Source organism: Gobius niger (assembly GCF_951799975.1).
Source record: "Gobius niger genome assembly, chromosome: 4".
NCBI classification, from domain to species: Eukaryota; Metazoa; Chordata; class Actinopteri; order Gobiiformes; family Gobiidae; genus Gobius; species Gobius niger.
In genome coordinates, this window is record NC_136855.1 from 5635649 (window position 1) to 5655793 (window position 20145).

The following is a 20145-nucleotide window of genomic DNA, read 5'->3' on the forward strand; positions in this document are numbered from 1 at the left end:
CTTTTTTTAAAATCCGTAAATAAACTACAAGCTTCCGTATATCGAATAGCTCGTCATCATCTTGCCGTCCCTCCTCGTTCCGTGATTGGTTCCCAAATCCATGTGAAAATTTCAGCCATGGTCCCCAGGCTGCTGTGCAGTTCCAAATGATTCGAGCGCACACGTAAGTCTGGCGTTAGCCAGGTTACCTTACGTAAATAAAAAAATCGCAACTTGCTACGACACCTGCAGTTGCACTCATGGCCTCTAGGGGCAAGAGTTACTTAGTACTGCTTTAACGTTGGCTTTCCGTATTCCGGTCACACGCAACACCGTGCTGCAGGCCTCACACAGCGCACAGGGGTCGCATAGAAGCTACAAACATTAGCTACGTTAGCATTAGCACTTGTACTGAGCACTAACAGGACTACAGAGATGTACGCGGCCACTTACCGATAACAAACATGAATCTTCGCGCGTTAGTCACCAGGGCTTTACACTTTTGAACTTTGACTAGACTTGACGTCTTTAAGCTTAACTCATGCTTCTCGTACCGGGTGCCGCCATTGCTCTGGCTCCTGTCGGCGTCTGACGTCAGAGGGGAAAGGTCAGGTGGGCCGAGCAGGAGAGAAGGAGCGCTTTTTATAGGGGACGGCTGGCGAGCAAAAACCAGCCTCACTACAATGATAAGATGTTTGTAAAGTGCTTCATAAATAAAGTTGGCATGGTATCGATATGGCGTCCTCGAGCAGCAGCCGCTCATCATATGATCACAAGATGGATAAATGTTTGTAAAAATCTGACTCTGCCCCTCCTTCAGTGCCGTCCTGGACAGTGACAGAGTAGACGGTGCATCTCCAGTCTATTGGCTCTGAACTCCGCGCCCGCCGCGTAGGACAAGGTCAGACCCGAGTCTCACTAAAGGCCGCGCAAATGGAGCCTGATCTAATAAAGCCAGGCCTAATCCCATCAGCTCCGGGAGGATCTCGTTAGACTGGACTCTGAGGCCTGGGAGGACCGGGACCGGGGCCAACGCAGCCTCCCAGGGCCACTGTGGCCGAGCGGGTCTCCTGTCTGCTTTCTAAACGTTTCCCAACAAGAGACAACAAGAGTTTTATTTTTTTTCTTGAAGCAAGAGCCAGGGGACGGAATCTGTCAGATGTGGTTCTGCGGTTGGTGGTCGTAACTTCCAGTGGCTCTGTATTTGCATCAAGTTGGATTGATTTCAACACTATGCAAATTGACACAAATTAATTGCGGGTTAAAAACATTTATGTCGTAAAACTTGATTTGCATTAACGCGATATTTTGGGCAGAGCTAATTGAAATACATCACAATGTGAGGAGGAGCAACGGAGAAGTTCGAACAATTTCACCTTGTGTCAGGAAGATGGCTGATGGGTAGGCGCCTAGGCGGGGCTCGCTGCACGACCAGAAACCAGGCTTTATACTTCTGCGTCAAATCCACATTGAAGTCAGTCAGTGAGTTTTTTGGCAGCTGCACCTATTCCATAAAGTCACCTTACATCAAGCAACATGAGACACTCCAGTGTGCTCCCTCTGCCCGATTTATGCACTGTTGCTTAGTTTGGTGTTACATCACAACGTTCGGACGATTTTGTGCTGTGTCCAGACACCGGGGTGACAGTGTGCGGGACTGGCCGCTCGACTATAAACCATGTGTAACCAGGGGTGGAGCAGAGGGGTGAAAGTAACTAGCAGTTAGCAGTTTTAACTTTAGTTATTAACCCAAAGGCACACAGGTAAGTAATACTGACACAGAGGCAGGTCCTATACTTTAAATAATCTGTGTTTTATTTGTTCCAATAAAGTTATAATAAAAATAATAATAAGTATCTCTTTCTTAAATTTAAAACAGAAGTCCATTTGTCCGTGGTTTTCACAATTAGTCCACAGACCCACGTGCCCAACAGTGGGCTTACAAAACCCCAAATGGATCATATTTGTACTCGAAGATGTAAACAAAACATTACCAAAAGAGACGAGGGTAAACAAGACATAACCAAAACAGGGGTAAACAAGATGGCAGAGTACTTGTAGCAGAACCCAAAATAAAAGATATACTGTATGTAGTCGATCAAAAACAATACATTTAACTCGCCACACGTCAGCTACAACCAAAACATACCGCTCTCCGAGGCGCAGTGTCACCCGGCATTGGGATACAAATGCACCCGATACACAGTGGCCACGTCCACCAGTGGTTCCCACGCACATTGTGCTGAAGCACTCCCCCTGGATAGTTGTGCCCCTCGGTGCTATAATGCAGGGCTTTGGTTAGGGCCAGACCTAGGCTGTATCCGAATGTCCACACTATTCCCTACCCCCTCATTCACTACATAGGCCCGCACTATATAGTCCACTATATAGTCACTGATTCTGTTGGCGATTCGGACACAAGCCACTACTTTCTCCGCACTGCGTGACGTCAGGCGCGCTGCAGCGTGCAGATGTTTTTTTAATCTGAATTTATTTATTGTTACAAACGTTTATTTCATGAAACAGAACGACTGTTTTGGCACTTTTACAGGCGTTATCATCCCAAAAAAAGGAAAAAAATTACACGAATGGCTTGGATTATTCGAGAAGAAGCTATCGGTCATTTAACAGCTCAAGCTAAAGGTAAGCAGCTAGCGTTAGCATTTTTTCACCGTAACCATTTATATTTCGGTCGTTTATTCATGACAAATACGCAACACACGACTGAAACAGCTGATTTACTTCAGTCGTGTTGTTTAGTTCAAAGACCTGTCGCTGTCAGGCTCTTCTCCGACTCTCGCAATGCATTGTGGTCTATATTGACCCGTTTAGTGACCATCGATGCTCACTACTTTTCGAGATGCATTGTGGTGAAATTTCGAGTGGACTACTTTTTTGTCTCTGGACATTCGGACACCACAAAATGGCGTGCCCACTATATAGTCACTATATAATGCACTATATAGGGAATAGTGTGGACATTCGGATACAGTCCTAGTTAGTTCATTTTGAAAACACTTACCTGTTAGCATGTTGCTCCAAACACGGGCGGACACCGGCATGACCACCCAGAAGAACAAAGACCAGAGGCAGAGCGAAGGTAGGTGTGACCTTTTATACTTATTACACTGCGCCCCTAGTGGGCACACGTCACACATGTATTATTGTCAATGTGACCGTCACCATCCGGTCCTGTCCGGTCCTGTACAAATGGGCCGTTTATGTCTTTATGTTTCCGTTTTCCTGTGGATTTGGTCATTTTGTGCATTAGATTGTTTGGGGATGTGTTTGTGATGTTCTGTTCTACTGGAGAGCACACATCTGAGTTGCTGAATGAAAAATGTCACTTTCCAAATCTCCACTACTACAAGTGAGTGAGGAGAGTAAACAGGCGCATCTACGAGAGCCTGGCAGAATTTTTTTGAACATAAAAGATAACACAAAAGGGTTTTTTTCACTCATAGTTAATTGTGTGAAGCTATTTATGGACAAACAACTGAGATTAGTCTTTTTAAACCATAAAGACAAAAGAAACTGCCAGAAATGACTGTGATCAAAAGTTTACATAGCCCAGTTCTTAACACAGTGTATTGCTCCTTTAACATCAATAACAGCTTGGACTCCTTTGTGGTAGTTGTGGATGAGCCTCTTTATTTCCTTGGGTGGTAAAACTGGCCATTCTTTTTGGCAAAAAAACCTCCAGTTCCTAAATTCCTGGGCTGTCTTGCATGAAGTGCACGTCTGAGCTCTCCCCAAAGTGGCTCATGGCTACAATCTGGTGTGGTGTGTTCATTAACATGCACTGGCCCTACCAAATAAACCAATAAATAAAATACCACACAGGGGATCAAACTGAACGCGTGTGCAGTTACATCCCTACAAAGTAGAAATAACAAGTATTGAAAAACTGATAAGAAACCGTTAAAGAACCGGATCGATCAGAGTAATGTTAAATCCCTATTGAGACCCTCAGACCCGGCTCTGAGACACAGTCAGTGAAACGCCTGATATTTATGAAAAGGCGCCTCAGCTGCAGCGCTTCTCAGCCCTGGCTCGGTCCTGGGGGAGAAGCTCCATCTCTGCCCGCTGATGAGTGGAGGTATGCAGGCGGAGGAGCAGAGGCGTGGGGGGTTCGCTGTGACGTTGCCCCCATTCTGAAGCTGCCTCTCTGGGGAGACACCGGCCGGGGCCTCGGGGAGAGCAGAGGCGTCCGTAATGTGGTGCATCCAGGACGGGGAGAGGTCATTAAAGCGGGAGAGCGGGGTTTCAAATGGGATCCTACAGAGGGCGCCTCAGCTGTTCGGTAATAGCTCACTTTGTGGTTTCTGTGTCCTTGGGCAAGACGCCTCTATCCATTTAGTTGATAATAATGTATCTACATTATACCATAGATGGTGAAGGGAGCCTTGTTAATATTAGTAACCACTGATGGATGTCAAACAACTTCCTCTAAACTAAACTTAGAGAGAACCATGTCAGGGAGGGCTCTGTCCCAGAGTCAGGACTAAACACGCTGAGGCTTAGGCTAAAAGATGTCTTCATAAGGATGTGAGAAAGGCCTCAGCTCTGACAGTGTTCAAATCCAGGCTGAAAACTGTGAATATGACACAAGTATGTTATCTGCTTCTTACCTTTTACTGTCATTCATTTATTTTTATGTTGATGTTTTATGGATTGACTTGATCTGCTTCTGGACATGTCATGTGACTGTGAAGCACTTTGAGTCGCCTTGTTTATGAAATGTTCTCCACAAACAAACTTACGTTGCCACCAGTGATGGGACCCTGCAGGTGAATAGGGAATCTTTTTTAACTTATAGATATTGACTTGAAACTTTTGCTGTGGATACATGCTGACATACAGCGATATGCCATACGTTTACTTACACCTACATACACATTTATATATTTTTTTCTCACTGTCTGACATGAAACCGGAATTAACTTTTTTTTACGTTAGTTTTTTTTTAAAAATATTTCTATTTGCTAAATGCAGAATGTTTTTTTTCAAAACTAAAAGTTTACATACACTAAGATTACTATACCTTTTAAACAATTGTGTAATTTACAGACACTTGAAGGTTCAGGTTCATTGGTTCAAACAATGATGGAAATGACCAATCATCACACAGATCAGAAAGAAGGCGGGAAGATCAACCCAAGAACAAATACAAAAGACCTGTTGAAGATGCTGAACCTGGTAAGAGTTTGTCATTATCCAGAGTGAAACAAGTCCTGAACCGACATGAGCTGAGAGGGAACTCTGCAGGAGAGGCTCTTACTCCAGCCAGATTGGAGTTTGCAAATAAAAAAAAGGATGAAGACTTTATTTTTGGAGACATATCCTGTGGTCTTATTGTCCATAACGTCCATCGTCACATTTGGAAGAAAAAACCTGAGAACACCATCCCAACTGTGAAATACGGGGGGGCAGCATCATGCTGTGGGGTTGTTTTACTGTGGGAGGGACTGGTGCACTTGACAGAATAGATGACATCATGAAGAAAGAACTCTATGTGGAAATAGACACCATGGAATTAATTAAAAAACACCAGTTGTCCTATTAAATAAGCTGGACTAAACTGGATCTACACCAAAGACTGAACCAATCAAAAAGCAGAATCAAAACCTGTTTTGTCATAGTTTTAGTCAAAGTAATATAAAACATGTGAACTTCAGAGACACCGTTTGAAAGAGCCTCATACCATTTCAATACAGAACAGACATGAAATAACAGTTTTTACGTAGTAAAAAAGTCAGAGAGCTGAATCCAAATGAAATGAAGCCTCTGTTTGTGTCCTGATAATGCAGCTAAAGAAATATAGATCGGTGCACATCCGACACAAGAACCATTTTCAGCTCCTCTCTGCCCACATTCTGCTCACAGCGGCAGTAAGCGCTAGTGCTTTATTCTCCCGTCCATCCATCAGCGCGTCGCGTTTGATCCAGCTCGAACACAAAGGAAGGGCAGAGCAGACGGAACGCGGAATCAATCTGCGGCGATAAGACGCGACACGTGTCGTCCCCACAGCAGCGCGGCGAGAGATAAGGCTTCACCTGCACACCAAAACACACGTCTGAGCCTCCAGTGGCTCCAAAGAGAGGACATCAGGGCTCCAACCCTCGTCCACCACCCATCGTAGTGTAATATTGTAAAAGGGACTATATCATGCTATTTTAGCCATACAAAAGTAAACTATAGACATTTATACAACTATAGAGAACACATTTTTTAAAAGTATTTTCTGGAGGTATTTTTCCAACACAGAAGACATGACACTTCGATTCAGTTAACTCCGGCCCTTTCTTCAAGTTGATGCCGCCCATGCAACATTAGCAGTAGTAGAAATATGAATATCGCAGCAATAAGTGAAGTTACTTCATAATTAGGGCTGGGTACCGTTAAACGGTACCTACTTGGTACCGACAGAAAAGCTCCGGTAGGGGGCGGTATCAAAAAGCCTTTCTTTCGGTGCTAATTATCTGTACTTTTTTCTCTCCAGACGTCAAGAAATGATCCACAGTGAGTCTAAAAAAGCCTGAACTCATGAGCAGCTTCCGCACAAATGCAGATGTTTTCTATAACTTACTAACACTTTAGTCATTATCAGAGATGGTAGAGCCAGGACTTAGACTAAACTGGTTAAAAACCAGGACTAAACCAGGACATACAGTAAAAAGTTTAAACACCAGGACTAAACCAGGACATACAGTACAAAGGTTAAACACCAGGACTAAACCAGGACATACAGTACAAAGGTTAAAAACCAGGACTAAACCAGGACTGAATAAGAAACTAGAGCTCTTAGACAAAGAGAAAAGCAGTGACAACAAGAAACACAGGTCTTTAGCGAAAGACCTGCAGAGCCTGAAGTTATTGCTGCTGTTACTAAACTCCAGCTGCACCGGATTAATCTGGGATCAAAGATTGTTTCTGGATAATGTGAGCACTCACTCTGCCTTAGCCATTTTTGGAACAGTTTTGGCAAATTATTAATGACAGAGTGAGCGCTCCCACTATGTAACAGATCTTTGACGTGGAGCACTTTCACTTTGTTGAAGAGAAAAAGTTAAGTTGAAAGAAAACGGTGCCTGATGTGGATCTGTCTCTTCAGCTCAGGAGGTAATAATGTCCTTTCTCTCTTTTTATCACTGCTTAAGTGTGAATTCTGCTTAAACAATGAAGTTACAGGTGACGCTGCTGCGGCCTGTGTTCTTTCTGTTGTGCCGTTTTTTGGACTTTTTCCTGAACGATAGGTACCGTTGAGGCACCGGTACCGAATAGCAGGTATCCAGCCTTCGTCATAATACAGTTATAAATAGTTGACATTTGTAACACTTCATAAATGGCTAACTCACACGCAAACACACATTTTGGTTTACTCACTGCTCTGGCCTCTTCATCAGGTGTTTTTATTGTGGAAAATCGCGCTGGTTATAAGAGTTTAATCCACTTTGGTTCTGGCCAAGGTTACAGCATCCATCAGTGAAGTGACAAACATATTCTGACTGGTTAGTCGCTGAATCCTGGAGAGAAATTACAACTTCTGGCGATTGGGCTTTTCTTTAGGAAGGTTGAATAAAGTCCTGTCCTCTCACAGCCATTTTCGTCGAGTTGTTATCTTTAGGTAAGGACTAAAACAGGTGGTGTCCCTTTACAGAGGAGGTTAGAAAGGAGCCCCTTCTTCACAACTGCGTGAAAAACAACCTTCCAAAAGCCTGTAAAGTGTGGAGAAAGAGCTGCTGCTGTCTACCACATCGTCATCTTGGTCACAGCCTTTCCTTCTACACGTGGATACCAAACTTGTCAGTGTTTGGGAATGAATAGGTTTGGGAAAGACTGATGTTGGAGTTACTTCCTGGAAATCTCTGTCCAAACCACCTCAGTCTGGACACAGTGACGGACCCTCGACCTCTGTTGACCTTAGAGACACCTCGCTCACAGAGATCAGGAGTCAAACCCACAACGTCCTGCTTGTTACTGAGAGGCAGGAGAAAGAGAGGAAATCCACTCTGCCGCCGCATGGCCTTGTGGGAGATTTACTGTGATGTGGGAAATGAGCTGTTAGGATTCATGAAGCTGTTTACATTCTACTCATTCAGCTTCAGAGGGAGAGGAGAGAGAGAAAGAGTGAGAGAGAGGATAAGAGGGAGAGGAGAGGAAAGGGAGAGGAGAGGGGAGGAGAGAGGGAGAGAGAGAGAGAGAGGGAGAGAAAGAGTAAGCGAGAGGAGAAGAGAGAGGAAAGGAAAGGGAGAGAGAGAGAGGGAGACAGAGAGAGGGAGAGGGGAGAAGAGAGAGGGGAGAGCAAGAGAGAGAGAGGAGAGCAAGAGAGAGAAGAGAGAGAGGAAAGGAAAGGGAGAGAGAGAGGGAGACAGAGAGGAGAGAGGGGAGAAGAGAGAGTGGAGAGCAAGAGAGAGAAGAGAGAGAGGAAAAGGAGAGACAGAGTGAGCGGGAGAAGAGAGAGCGAAAGGAGAGAGAACGAAATAGAGAGGAGAGGGAGAGGAGAGAGAGTGAGGGGAGAAGAGAGAGAGAGGAGAGAAAGAGAGAGAGAGTGGCAGAAGAGAGAGAGGAGAGAGAGAGAGAAAGTGAGAGGGGAGAAAGAGAGGGGAAGTGAAAGAGGAGCGAGCAAAAGAGTGAGAAAGGGGAGAAGTGAGAGAGAGAGAGAAAGAGAGGGAGGGGAGAGAAAGAGGAAAGGGAGGAGAGAGAAAGAGAGAGAGGAAAAAAGAGGGAAGTGAGGGAGGGAGAGAGAGGAAAGAAAGACTTTTGACTTTACACACACATTTATTATCAATTTCTCACTCAAAACAACTACAAAATATTATTAAAATCTGTACAGGAACTCCACTCTGAGCCCGTCTCTGAAGTCTGGGGGGGGGGCTATGCATCCATCCTTCCCATTTTGGCCAAGCAGAGACAAGAGAAGGAGATGAGTGAAAGAGAGAGAGAGAGAGAGAGAGAGAGAGAGGGAGAGAGATAAACAAAAATGTCTCCACTCTGTGTAAATATTGGTCCTCGGATCGTGACCAGAACATATTCACACACACTCCTACATACACACAATGCACACACAGTGGAGATTTAATTAGGCCCATTAAAACCTGATCTACTTCATTAACTTCCCCTGCGAAGAGAGAGAGAGAGAGAGAGAGAGATAGATAGATAGATAGATAGATAGATAGATAGATAGATAGATACATAGATAGATAGATAGATAGATAGATAGATAAATAGATAGATACATAAATAGATAGATAGATAGATAGATAGATAGATAGATAGATAGATAGATAGATAGATAGATAGATAGATAGATAGATAGATGAACCCTATAGTCAATATCCTTCCTTCAGACTAAACCTTCCCCAAATGTTCAAAGCTGTGAATGTGGCGCCATCTGCTGTGCGTACAAAGGTGTTACAGATAAGGCAAAGTGGGGTCGTTTTCCCCCCCCCACCTTCAATATTCCAAACAGCCCACGTCCACATAGAGCAGGTGTGATGTCATGTCTAAGTGTGACCGCGTGCGAGTGGTTCGTATCGCCCATCAAACAACCGCCACGTCAAACTGTAAAGACGTCTGAAAAAGCACTTTGTCCCGCGCGCCCCCGTTTGGGAAGCTCTGCGCTGCAGGGCTGAGCCGGTCACATGAAGGACAAGTCTGGCTCTTTAAATCTAGACCAGAGAGAGAGTGAGTGAGGGAGTGAGTGGAGAGAGAGAGATGAGACAGCATCCTCCTCCTCTGCAGAGACAGCACTGACAACAGCGTCAACGCACATGGATGTTCTGGAGGCGTGTTGGTTTGCACCTTTAGCTCCGGTCCAGTGAAGGGCGCACAGAGGAGACCCGCAGGTAAGAGCTGGCACACGTCACATTAGACACATCCAGGCCCGTTCATAGTCCCGTTTCAGGCCTTCAGTCAGTAACAAAGTACATTTACTACAGCACAGCACTTAAAGTACAGTTGAGGAGCTGCACTTTGCTCGAGTAGTCTTCGTGTTGAGAACTTGTTATTTTGACTCCACTACATTTGTAATACTTTCCACCATAAAGGCTCCAAAGTGAAAAGTCATTGTGTTTGGTTCATTTGAAAAGCACACTCCAGAACAGTAGGGGGCGCTGTGTAGACATACTGTCAACAGGCAGGCAAGGCGGTTTTGCCGTACAGAGGGTTTTTGAAAGTTATTTTTCATAACCTTTTTTTTGCTTTACAGCTAATACTTCATTCCTTTCACTTAAAGAGGGGGTATTATGCTTTTTCAATCACATAGCACCAGTCTATAGCACACTACAATGATGACCAAACCTTCTGTTGGTCTGTAAATGCAGTAAATTAGAATAACTGCCAGGTATAAAATTGCTCTCTCAAAATGGCTGGGGGGGTTCTGCTGAGGAGCAATGATTGGTTACTCGGCTGGTGACGAAAGCTCGGAGGCGTCTCCAGGAGGTGGGGGCGTTCCTAGGAGGACTCAGGCAAACCTATCCCTAAAATGGCTGCCATCAGAGTTTTTACACATTACTCAAAAATACGTGAATGTGCCAAGACAACACTTCAGGCATGTTTTTAATGAGGGAATGATATAATAACATGATGTAAAGCTTGAAAAAGTCGATTTTGCATAATACCCCCTCTTTAAAGCTGTGGTACCTGATTTTCCCTGTTCAAACTGTAATTTTATTTTTGTTTTGGCCCAAACTCGTTTCAAACAAGCTAGAAACGAGCGATCCCTCCTGCACATCCGAATTGTTCAAGCTTGATTATATGCACGCTTCATGTCCGTGTACAGCTTTGACTGAAGCAGAGATGAAATTGCTTATTTGCAGGCCTTATATTTGAAGAGCTTAGTGATGCTAGGCTAGTGCTAGGCTAGTGCATGTCTATGGTAACTAGCAGCCTGCATTAAAAACCTCTTCAAAATCATGGGCTCGTCCTCCAAACGTTGCCATATCTGATTTGTAGAAAGCTCCTTGGTGAATTCCACGTGTAGTAATGCCGGCCACATGTAAACACACTACAGTAGATCCGGTAAGCTAGCAGATCACTCCGCCGCTGCGTAGCTTACAACCAGGAAGCTGATGCTGCTCAAATAGAAGTTCTTTCAAATGCAAAATGGTTTTCAGAAATTATTCAGTCAACACAGACATTTATATGTGTAGTGGTGTTATAAGTGATTTGCAGACTGTTTGTAATGCAGGCTACTAGTTACCATAGACATGCACTAGCCTAGCACTAGCCTAGCCTAGCACCACTAAACTCTCTCTGCATGAATAAAAAATAATAATTATCACCCTGGATAACTAGGAAATTAGGCCCTATGTCAAAAATCCTGAAATATCCCTTTAAGTAATCACCCGACAGAGTGACTTTACTTTTATTGGAGTAATATATGTCCAGTAGCTTCTGTACTTTTACTCAAGTAATTAAATCAGCAACTTTGACCAGCACTAGACCTGGTTTATGAAACTGAAATGAGTTAACTCTAGTCAGACATGGAGAAAGTCCCTTTATATGAAAGACTTGGTCCCAGGACGATGGCAGAGCAGTTTACATGAAGTGCATACGACTTATTTAGATGGATAACATCTGTTGTAAGCGATAATTATCATTTTATTTCAATGAAGCAGCAGTGAAGGAATTATGTTTATTTGATTTTTTTAAGCTACTGACAGGAAGTGACATAGATAGAGGTGAAGTTTGAAGTTTTTTTTTTAGAAGCAGTTTGACTCATTTCTCACTCCCTCACGGCAACGGTTTAAAATAGTTTGCCTATGTCACTTCCTGTAAGTGTCCAATAAGGAAGTGAAACTATAAACATCACAAAAAATTATCAAACTAAAGAAAGCTGGGTACAATGTTTATCTTAAATAAATTGTGTTCATTGTTTTAGCAAAAAAAAAAAAAAATGTGTGTAATGTGTGATACGCACCATAAATAATAAATAGCAATAGGCAACAAAAGAAAAGGATTTTCTATATTCCATGGTCATTTAAAAATAGCTTAATGAACGGACCTTTCGTTGCCTGACGAAGGCTAGAATCAGCTCTTACGACGCTGAACCAGAAGCACGTCCATTGATTTCCCATTGTCTGCTAACGTCCTGAGCTGCAGGGTTTCCCGGACGCCGTGTGTGATTGGATTATAGTGCTGTGGCGAGGAGGCAGCGCCGCGGACTCAGGCGGCTTTAACTATGAAATCAGATACAGGAAGCAGCAGTTCTCAAACTGTGGAGCACGGACCGGAGTCTTCAGTCTTCTGACCAGATCATGATGAGGCGATTGGATTGACTTTTTAAGTGGGGAAAAAAAAACAACTAAATACATTAGATTACCTTTACGGTGAATCTGCTGTGTATCAGTGGTTTTGTTTTGGCCAGTGATTCCCAGCCAAAGGGAGTACCAACACCTGGTTATCTGCTTTGATCCTGCAGGGATGTAGTGACCCCTTCTAATATAAATGCGGCCCATGCCTGCACTATATGACCAAGCACTGGCACCAAGGGTTCACAAGCATAAAGGAAGTGCATAACTGACTATTGGATTTCTTTTTCAAAAATGATGACCTTGTATTTAGCGCTCTCGCTTCACAGCTAGAAGGTCCAGGGTTCGATTCCCACCTGGACGGGGCCTTTCTCTGTGCATGTTCTCCCCGTGTCTGTGTAGGTTTCCTCCGGGTACTCCGGTTTCCCCTACCACTAAAAACATGTACAATAGGCCAGGGTGAATGATGTGTGTGAGTGAATGAATGGTGGTGTCAGAGGGACTGTTGGCGCAGACGTGTGCAGTCATGACAGCGCTTCTGTCAGTCTCCCCCAGGGGAAACTGAAGCTACAAACGTAGTTTACACCACCGATTATGGAGTGAATGTACAATTGTCTCATGTAAAGCAACAACACCTGTATCTACAGCACCTACAGTGACTTTACCTCATTCATTTGGTAACTCCAATAAAATGACACATTAGATAATTTATCTATTATTTTATTATTATTATTATTATTATTATTATTATTATTATTATTATTATTATTATTATTATTATTATTATTATTATTATTATTTTATTATAATCTATTATTTTTTAAACAGGCCATTAGGGCAAAAATGTAAAAGGAATACATTTCTCCAGCGCACGCTCTGATGTCTGAGGGTCAGTTCCAGCTCGTGTGAGTTGTGGACTCCCCTGTGACTTTTATTTTATCTAGTTAGTTTTATTGTTTTATCTACTATTTTTATTTATGATATTGTTTTATCTTTTTTTTACGTACTATTTATTGTTTTACGCAGGTTTTAGTGTAGTCTCTTTTGTTTTGTTTTTATTTTTAATCTGATAATTAGTATTGCACCTGTTGTTTTCATGATCTTATGTGCAGCACTTTGGAAATGTTTGTTTGTTTGTTTGTATGTTTGTTTGTTTGTATACTTTATTTTCCCCGTAGGGAAATTTGTCCTCTGCATTTAACCCATCCTTCGGTGCCGCTGGGGCAACTCGTAAGGAGCAGTGGTCGACGGCAGTGCCGCGCCCGGGGACCCATCTCCTGATGTGGAACCAGGCTGATGGTCAGACTCACCTGGCTGGAGGATTCACCTATTGCACATGTTTTTAGTGGTAGGGGAAACCGGAGTACCCAGAGTTGTTTAAATGTGCTTTTAAAATAAATTGTATTCTATATTGTATTTTCAATAATCCCGATCGGTGTCCCACGCTGAGTGCAGATATGAGCGCCCAATGACCCCACATGAGGGGCGTGTGGTGTCTCTACAGACTGCAGTGAAGACCTGTGTCCTCACGTCAGTCCTGTGTCCTCACGTCAGACCTGTGTCCTCACTCTACAGACTGCAGTGAAGACCTGTGTCCTCACGTCAGTCCTGTGTCCTCACTCTACAGACTGCAGTGAAGACCTTTGTCCTCACATCAGTCCTGTGTCCTCACTCTACAGACTGCAGTGAAGACCTGTGTCCTCATGTCAGTCCTGTGTCCTCACGTCAGACCCGTGTCCTCACGTCAGACCTGTGTGCTCACGTCAGTGGAGCACGGCTTGTGTCAGCGCTTCTGTTAGCGCTGCTGTTATCAGTGGCTTTAGAAGCGCCTACAGACGGCGTCCCACACTGAGCGCAGATATGAGCACACAGTGCGTTTCTTCTGAGGCATCTCCAGTTGGAAGCGGATGGACTTTAGGATGTTGGCGCTGTAGCTGCTCTGCGACAGAGCAAAATGAGCCATGTATTTGCTCTTTACTTCTCTGCACAGGTCTCTGTAAACAGCGTCTGCTATGTCCTGGTAGCTGCGCTGGCTGGGCTTCACCAGGATGTTCCAGTCACAGACCTGCTGTTTCAGCTGCTGCTGCAGCTTCTGGGACAGAGCCAGCATTTCAAGACTGTTAGGGCGCCTGGTTCTGAAGATCCTACAGAGCACTTCACAGATGAGAGCGTTGCAGTCATTGTTGCTCCACAGACTGGACGGCCCCTGGCTTGCAGGGAAGGCCCCAGGGAACTGTGAGGAAGTCTGCCCTGGGCTCTGAGTGGATGTGGGCGCTTGTGGGACAAACTTTGGAGCGTGGAGCTGTGTATCTGGGAACACAAGCTCGTCAGGCTGAAGTTGTAGCACCAGCCGCTCATTGGGCTGATGCTTTATCACCAGCCGCTCGTTTGACTGATGCTGTACCACCAGCTGCTCTTCAGGCTGAAGTTTTAGCACCAGCCACTCCATGGGCTGAAGTTGTAGCACCAGCCGCTCGTCGGGCTGAGGTTGTACCACCAGCCGCTCATGGGTGGAGGGGAGCATGAGCCTCGGTGAGCTCTGACTGGGTTGGGACAATCTGAAGACCAGTCGGCATATTCTGCCCAGGACTCTCTGCACTGGGTCTTTGAGGGCGGGCAGCTGAGTTTGATTATAAATCCAGTGAGACATTGAGTCCATGAAGATCTTAACCTTGGTTCGGACCTCCTTCCTGAACGTTGACTTGTGTTTTGCAGGCGCCATGCTTTTGGAGATGACATCAGTCAGCTCCCGCCTCACCTCTGAGTGCTGGTTCACCGCAATGGTCTTGGGCAGAGTTACATACACGTCTCCATCTTCTTGAATTAGCTGCTGTAGAAGAGGAGTGGCCTGCTCCATCACCTCCTCCATGGAGACATTAGGTTTGGCATTAGCGCTGCAGCACAGTGGGGTCAATAACTTCCTCAGTGTGCCTTTGGCAAAAGACATGGTGAAGAAAGCTTTGACCTTGTGTGCAACTGATGTCAGATAATTGGTCCTCTGGGAGTAGCTGACGTTGCTCTGCTCCGTGCTGTGGAGAGAGTCTCCAGACACTGCCTTTTGGAGGGTTATCTCCTCCATGAGGTGGTGGACGATGGCGGAAGCTGTGTCCAGGCTGTGTTTACTCAGACTGGCCCTGTCTTCTGTGCTCAGTTCCACAGCCTCATTGAGCAGTATATCTCCCACTACTGCAGTTGCCTCTCTCACACTGGGGCTGGAGGATCTGCCAGCGTCTTCAGAGAAGTCCACGGACACTGTGTCTGTGCCCTTACAGCAGGCACATGTCAGCGAGGCACAGAGTTTGGACCACAGGTTGGCACAGCATCGAGGCTTTTCCTCACTCTGTGTTTCTTCACTGGGTTGAATCATCTCCACGAAAGTCTCCTGTTCCTCGTCCAGGACACTGGGGACTCTGTCGAGCACTGGTGACGCAGGGAGGGGCTGGTCTTGGTTCTCTGCCTGTGAAGACTCGTCTTCAGGTGAGGCCTGGCCGTGACAGCACGTTGTCATTTTCTCCTGGATGGCGCGCAGCATAGCTCTGGCGTAGCACATCAGGGCCTTCATTTTCTCCTTAGGAGGCCTGTAGTCTCTGTTTTCAGGCAGCAGGAGGTGCTTTCCCTTAATTCGGCTGCAGCACAGGACAGCGTTTATTTGGCTTGTCACTTCTGCGCTCAAAAGATTCAGTAGATTTTTCATGGATTGGTCAGAGGAACCCACAACAGCATTAAAGCTCTCTCTGAGACCTCTGAGCAAGCCTCTGTTCACTGCCTTCTCAGACACCTGCAGAGAGCGCTGTGTCACTCTCGCCTCCACCACCATGTTCCTTAAGGCCTCCAGGATGAGATTAGCAAGAGAATCAATGACCTTCATAATCATCTCAGCCAGAATGATCCTGGAGTCAGGCTCTTTTAAGTTTAAAGAGCTCAGTCTGCCCCAGAACGACAGAATCAGCGGCTGAAGCGTTTCTGTGGAGATCTTTGGCACGACTTCGTCCAGAGGAGAGTCATCTGCTGCGTCCTCCTCTGTTTCTGCTTCATGTTGCATCATCTGATCCATCACAGACTCCTTGAATGTTTGGGCATTTAAAACTGCCTCGTCTTCTTCAGCTAGAGACATGAGCTGCAGAGTTGTGTGAGGAAACGGGGTGGGGATCCACTCAGCCACGGGCTTCAAATGGCTCTTTTGTAGTTCAGGACTGGGTGGAGATATTATTTGGGTTGGAAACGTAAAGGTCACAGATTTCTTCGATGTGTTAGATTGAGAGCTGGACGACCGAGAGAGAATAGATTTTGGGGGGTCAGACGTCGAGGTCCTGGCCACAGAGGGACCTTGGACAGGACTCGACCGTGGGCTGCTCATAGCGCTATTTTCTGTGAAATCTTCCAAAGCGCGGGTAAAACAGGGCCCTGTGTTGATGATTAACTGTTATTCTGTATAGATTTAGCCGTCGCTGTGTGAAAATCAGCTTTGCCGTGTCGTAAAGACGTGGAAATGATCACTGAAGCCTCACGTGTCTGTCTGCAGAGTGACACACGTGTTATGCAAATGACATGATCACTGCCCTGTTTCTATAGCGATGGAATACATGGATGAATGGATTTCAGTCACATGACTAACTTTTGGAAGTCATATGACCATATATGGGCAATTCTTTAAAATGCCCATATATGGTCATATTTGAAGCAGCCAGAGGGAAAACAAACAGAACTTTCTCCCATTTCTCCCCATTACTATAATTTGTTATAGTAATGGGGAGAAATGGGAGAAAGTTCTGTTGAAGACGTTGCATTCAAGTGACGTCACAACATTTCAAATTGAGGTGGAGCAGCTGAGAATGTAATGCAGTCACTATAGTAACCGTCAAACTTCAGATTTTTGTCTTAGTTTTTGGCTAATGGCTGATGAGGAAAAACAAACAAACAATTTTCGTTTTGGAGATGTCTTACAAAAACTTATTTCTCCCACAGAGTTGTATTGGCACCTGTCCTCTTCCAGATATTATGACATCATCACATTCAAATACAAGAACACAAGCTATTGCCCATATATCATGTCATGTTTGAAGCAGCCAGAGAGGGAAAACAAATAGAGAAAAAAATAACTTTTTACCTTTACTCCAACATTACTCATCTCACTTCCCTCCCCTGACCGCACGTCACTGACATGTGGGAAGGCCTGTTTGTCCTTTTCCTTGAATCATTTCTATGGTTTTGTCATCATTGTCTCATAAGAGGGTGTTTAATGGCCATTGGATGTGTATCCGAACCCAACCAATTTCACTGAGTTTTTGGAGCCAGCTCCATTATTCAGAATAGGGCGAAAATGAAAATAGTGAAAAGGATCAAATTAGGACGATGTAGTGCATGTTAAGACAAACACATGGCGGTCAAAATGACTTATAGAGGAAGATTATACAATGGTCTAAAATCACAAAGAGCTCAGTTGGACTTTCCTGGTGAAATAAAGGTGAAATAAATAAAAAATATTTGAAGATATAATTGACAATGGACACATTGATTCAGTGTTTATGGAGCTGAGCGTAACATAAATTATATTGTGTCTACAACGATATCAAAAATGAAACAATATCCAAAAAATTATATTGCGATACGATATGGCTCACCCCTAGTCTCAACAATCAACAGTTACAGTCAGAGCCTGCCATGAACCAAAGACACAGCTGTATAAAACTGATGCTTGCATTATTTTCATTATTGTTCACAATTAAACTTTCCCATCAGAACTGGTCTGCCTCCTAATTATTATCTGTTCAACATTATCTTGGGTCAAAAAAGATTCTAATTTTAAAAACATTTGAGAATCCTGTTTGAGTTCTTACTGTGTTGTTTTACAGGATCCAAAATGGCGTCAGCATGTGTCTCCTTCCTCGTCCTGGTCCTCTCCTCTCTCCTCCCCTTGTCCTCCTGCTGCCCGCGGCCCTGCTCCTGTGTGGACAGACAATCCAGACACTTCGCCGAATGCTCCTTCAAAGAACTCAACGCGGTTCCACGGTTTTTACCCCTGAACGTGTCGGCGGTCATCCTCAATGCCAACCTGATCACCTCCGTACCCGCTCACAGCTTCCGGAACAACAAGGAAGTCACGTCTCTGTGGATGATGAAGAATCGGATCGCTTACATCGAAAACGGAGCCATTTCGAGCTTGGTTATTTTACGAAATTTGGACTTGAGCCACAACAGGCTGACGGACTTCCCCTGGAACGATCTGGAGAATCTGACCTCATTGCAACTCCTAAAACTGGATCACAACGAGTTAGAAAGAATACCACAACACGCCTTTTCAAATCTCAAAGAACTGAACACTCTTCGCCTGAACAATAACAAAATAGTGACAATTTACAAGGGGACTTTTGACGGTTTGGTTGCGTTGTCCTATTTGCCACTACACAGCAACCCGTTTTCATGTACTTGCTCCTTAAAATGGCTAAAACTTTGGATTCTGACAGCCAAAATCAACATCCCTGATCAGAATTCGATCACTTGCGCCACTCCGAAAGACATACAAGGTGTATTATTTCTAAATTTGACCGATCTGAATTGCGAAAGTCCATTAGTGACAATAAATATTGAAAACGACAACCAAAACGGAAGCTTTTACGAGGGAAGTCTGCTCGTCCTGGCCTGCGAATACAGCGGGAACCCTCTGCCTGTCGTAAGATGGAAGATCAATAGCAAAAAGGAGCTAGCGCTGAAGCTAACAGAGAATGACTCGGCAGAAATGCTGGACAACTCTTTAAAAGTTTATAACAATGGGACACTTGTCATTTCAAATCTTAAAATGGAAGACAGAGGTGTGTACAGCTGCTCTGCAACTAATGAGGCTGGTCAGGATGAAAAATCAGTTGTTATTGAGGTTTTAGCGCAAGATGGGCTAACGTCGGATAACTATGCTAAAGCTACACAATCCAGTATCAAAAAAGTAAACTCAGACGTGGATTTCAATGTAAAAGATTCTAAAGAAACTAAGCCAAAGGAACAGGTGAAAGCGGGTAGCAAATGCAGCTTGTCTCCGGATACTAAATATGTGCCTAGCCGTGTTGCTAATGCTAGTTTTGACGACGTAAAGCAGTACGCGTTTGATTTCGGGGTTATCGCTTTGGCGGTAACAGAAACGGAAGCTATCGTCCGGCTCGACCCTCTGCTAACGCCTCAGGATCAGGAAGAAACAAGCCAAGAAGAGAACTTAAGTGGGATATTTTTGTGCCTTAGCGCGGATGAAAACGCACTGCAATGGACGCGTTTAAAAGAGGGCGTTAGCACGTATTATTTTGCCAAATTGCGTCCTGGCACAAACTACTCCCTTTGCTTGACGCTGAAGAGCGAAGAGTGTGACGTTCAAGTCCATTTCGCGACAAGAAAACGCATCCCGAACTTGATCGTAATAATTTCCGTTAGCATCTGTTTGCTAACTGTGTCTACTCTTCCTTTACTGGCTGCTACATGCTATCACCTGTATTATAAATACCGCAGTCAGACGTATAAGATGTATTTGACAGCCAGGGGGCACTATGGCGTGGAGAAGGCGAGCTTTAGGGTGCAAACTGAGTCGGAAAAGGATTTGAGTGAAGGTTTAGCGGAGGACGAGGGAACAGACTGCGGAGAAAAAGATACAGAGGAGAGTATTTTGGCGGATTCGACGTCTGTGGATAAGCTAACGAACGAGTGTGAGGTGGAGTCTGAGTACAGCGACCGACTGCCGCTGGGAGCAGAGGCGCTGAACATCACAGAATAAAAAATATATATTATGTACTAAAATAGCTTTTGCACTGTGGCAGTCAGAGGTTTGGACACGTTTGCAGGTTACATTGGCGAAAACATAGAAATCACAGGATTGCCCTTAGCTATCTGAGCCTGCTCTTACAAATACGCACTTGTTAGCCAACGGCTGTATATA

The 20145-nt window shown here is 44.6% G+C and overlaps 1 protein-coding gene across 1 annotated transcript; it reads left to right on the plus strand.

Annotated features, from left to right (window-relative positions):
- The first annotated feature begins 9753 nt into the window (after positions 1-9753).
- Positions 9754-20145, plus strand: LOC306962493 (immunoglobulin superfamily containing leucine-rich repeat protein 2-like). The gene is made up of 2 exons (XM_079555636.1): positions 9754-9827; positions 18086-20145. Exon 2 carries the CDS (start codon positions 18094-18096, stop codon positions 19981-19983), a length of 1890 nt encoding a protein of 629 aa, XP_079411762.1. The 5' UTR covers positions 9754-9827; positions 18086-18093; the 3' UTR covers positions 19984-20145.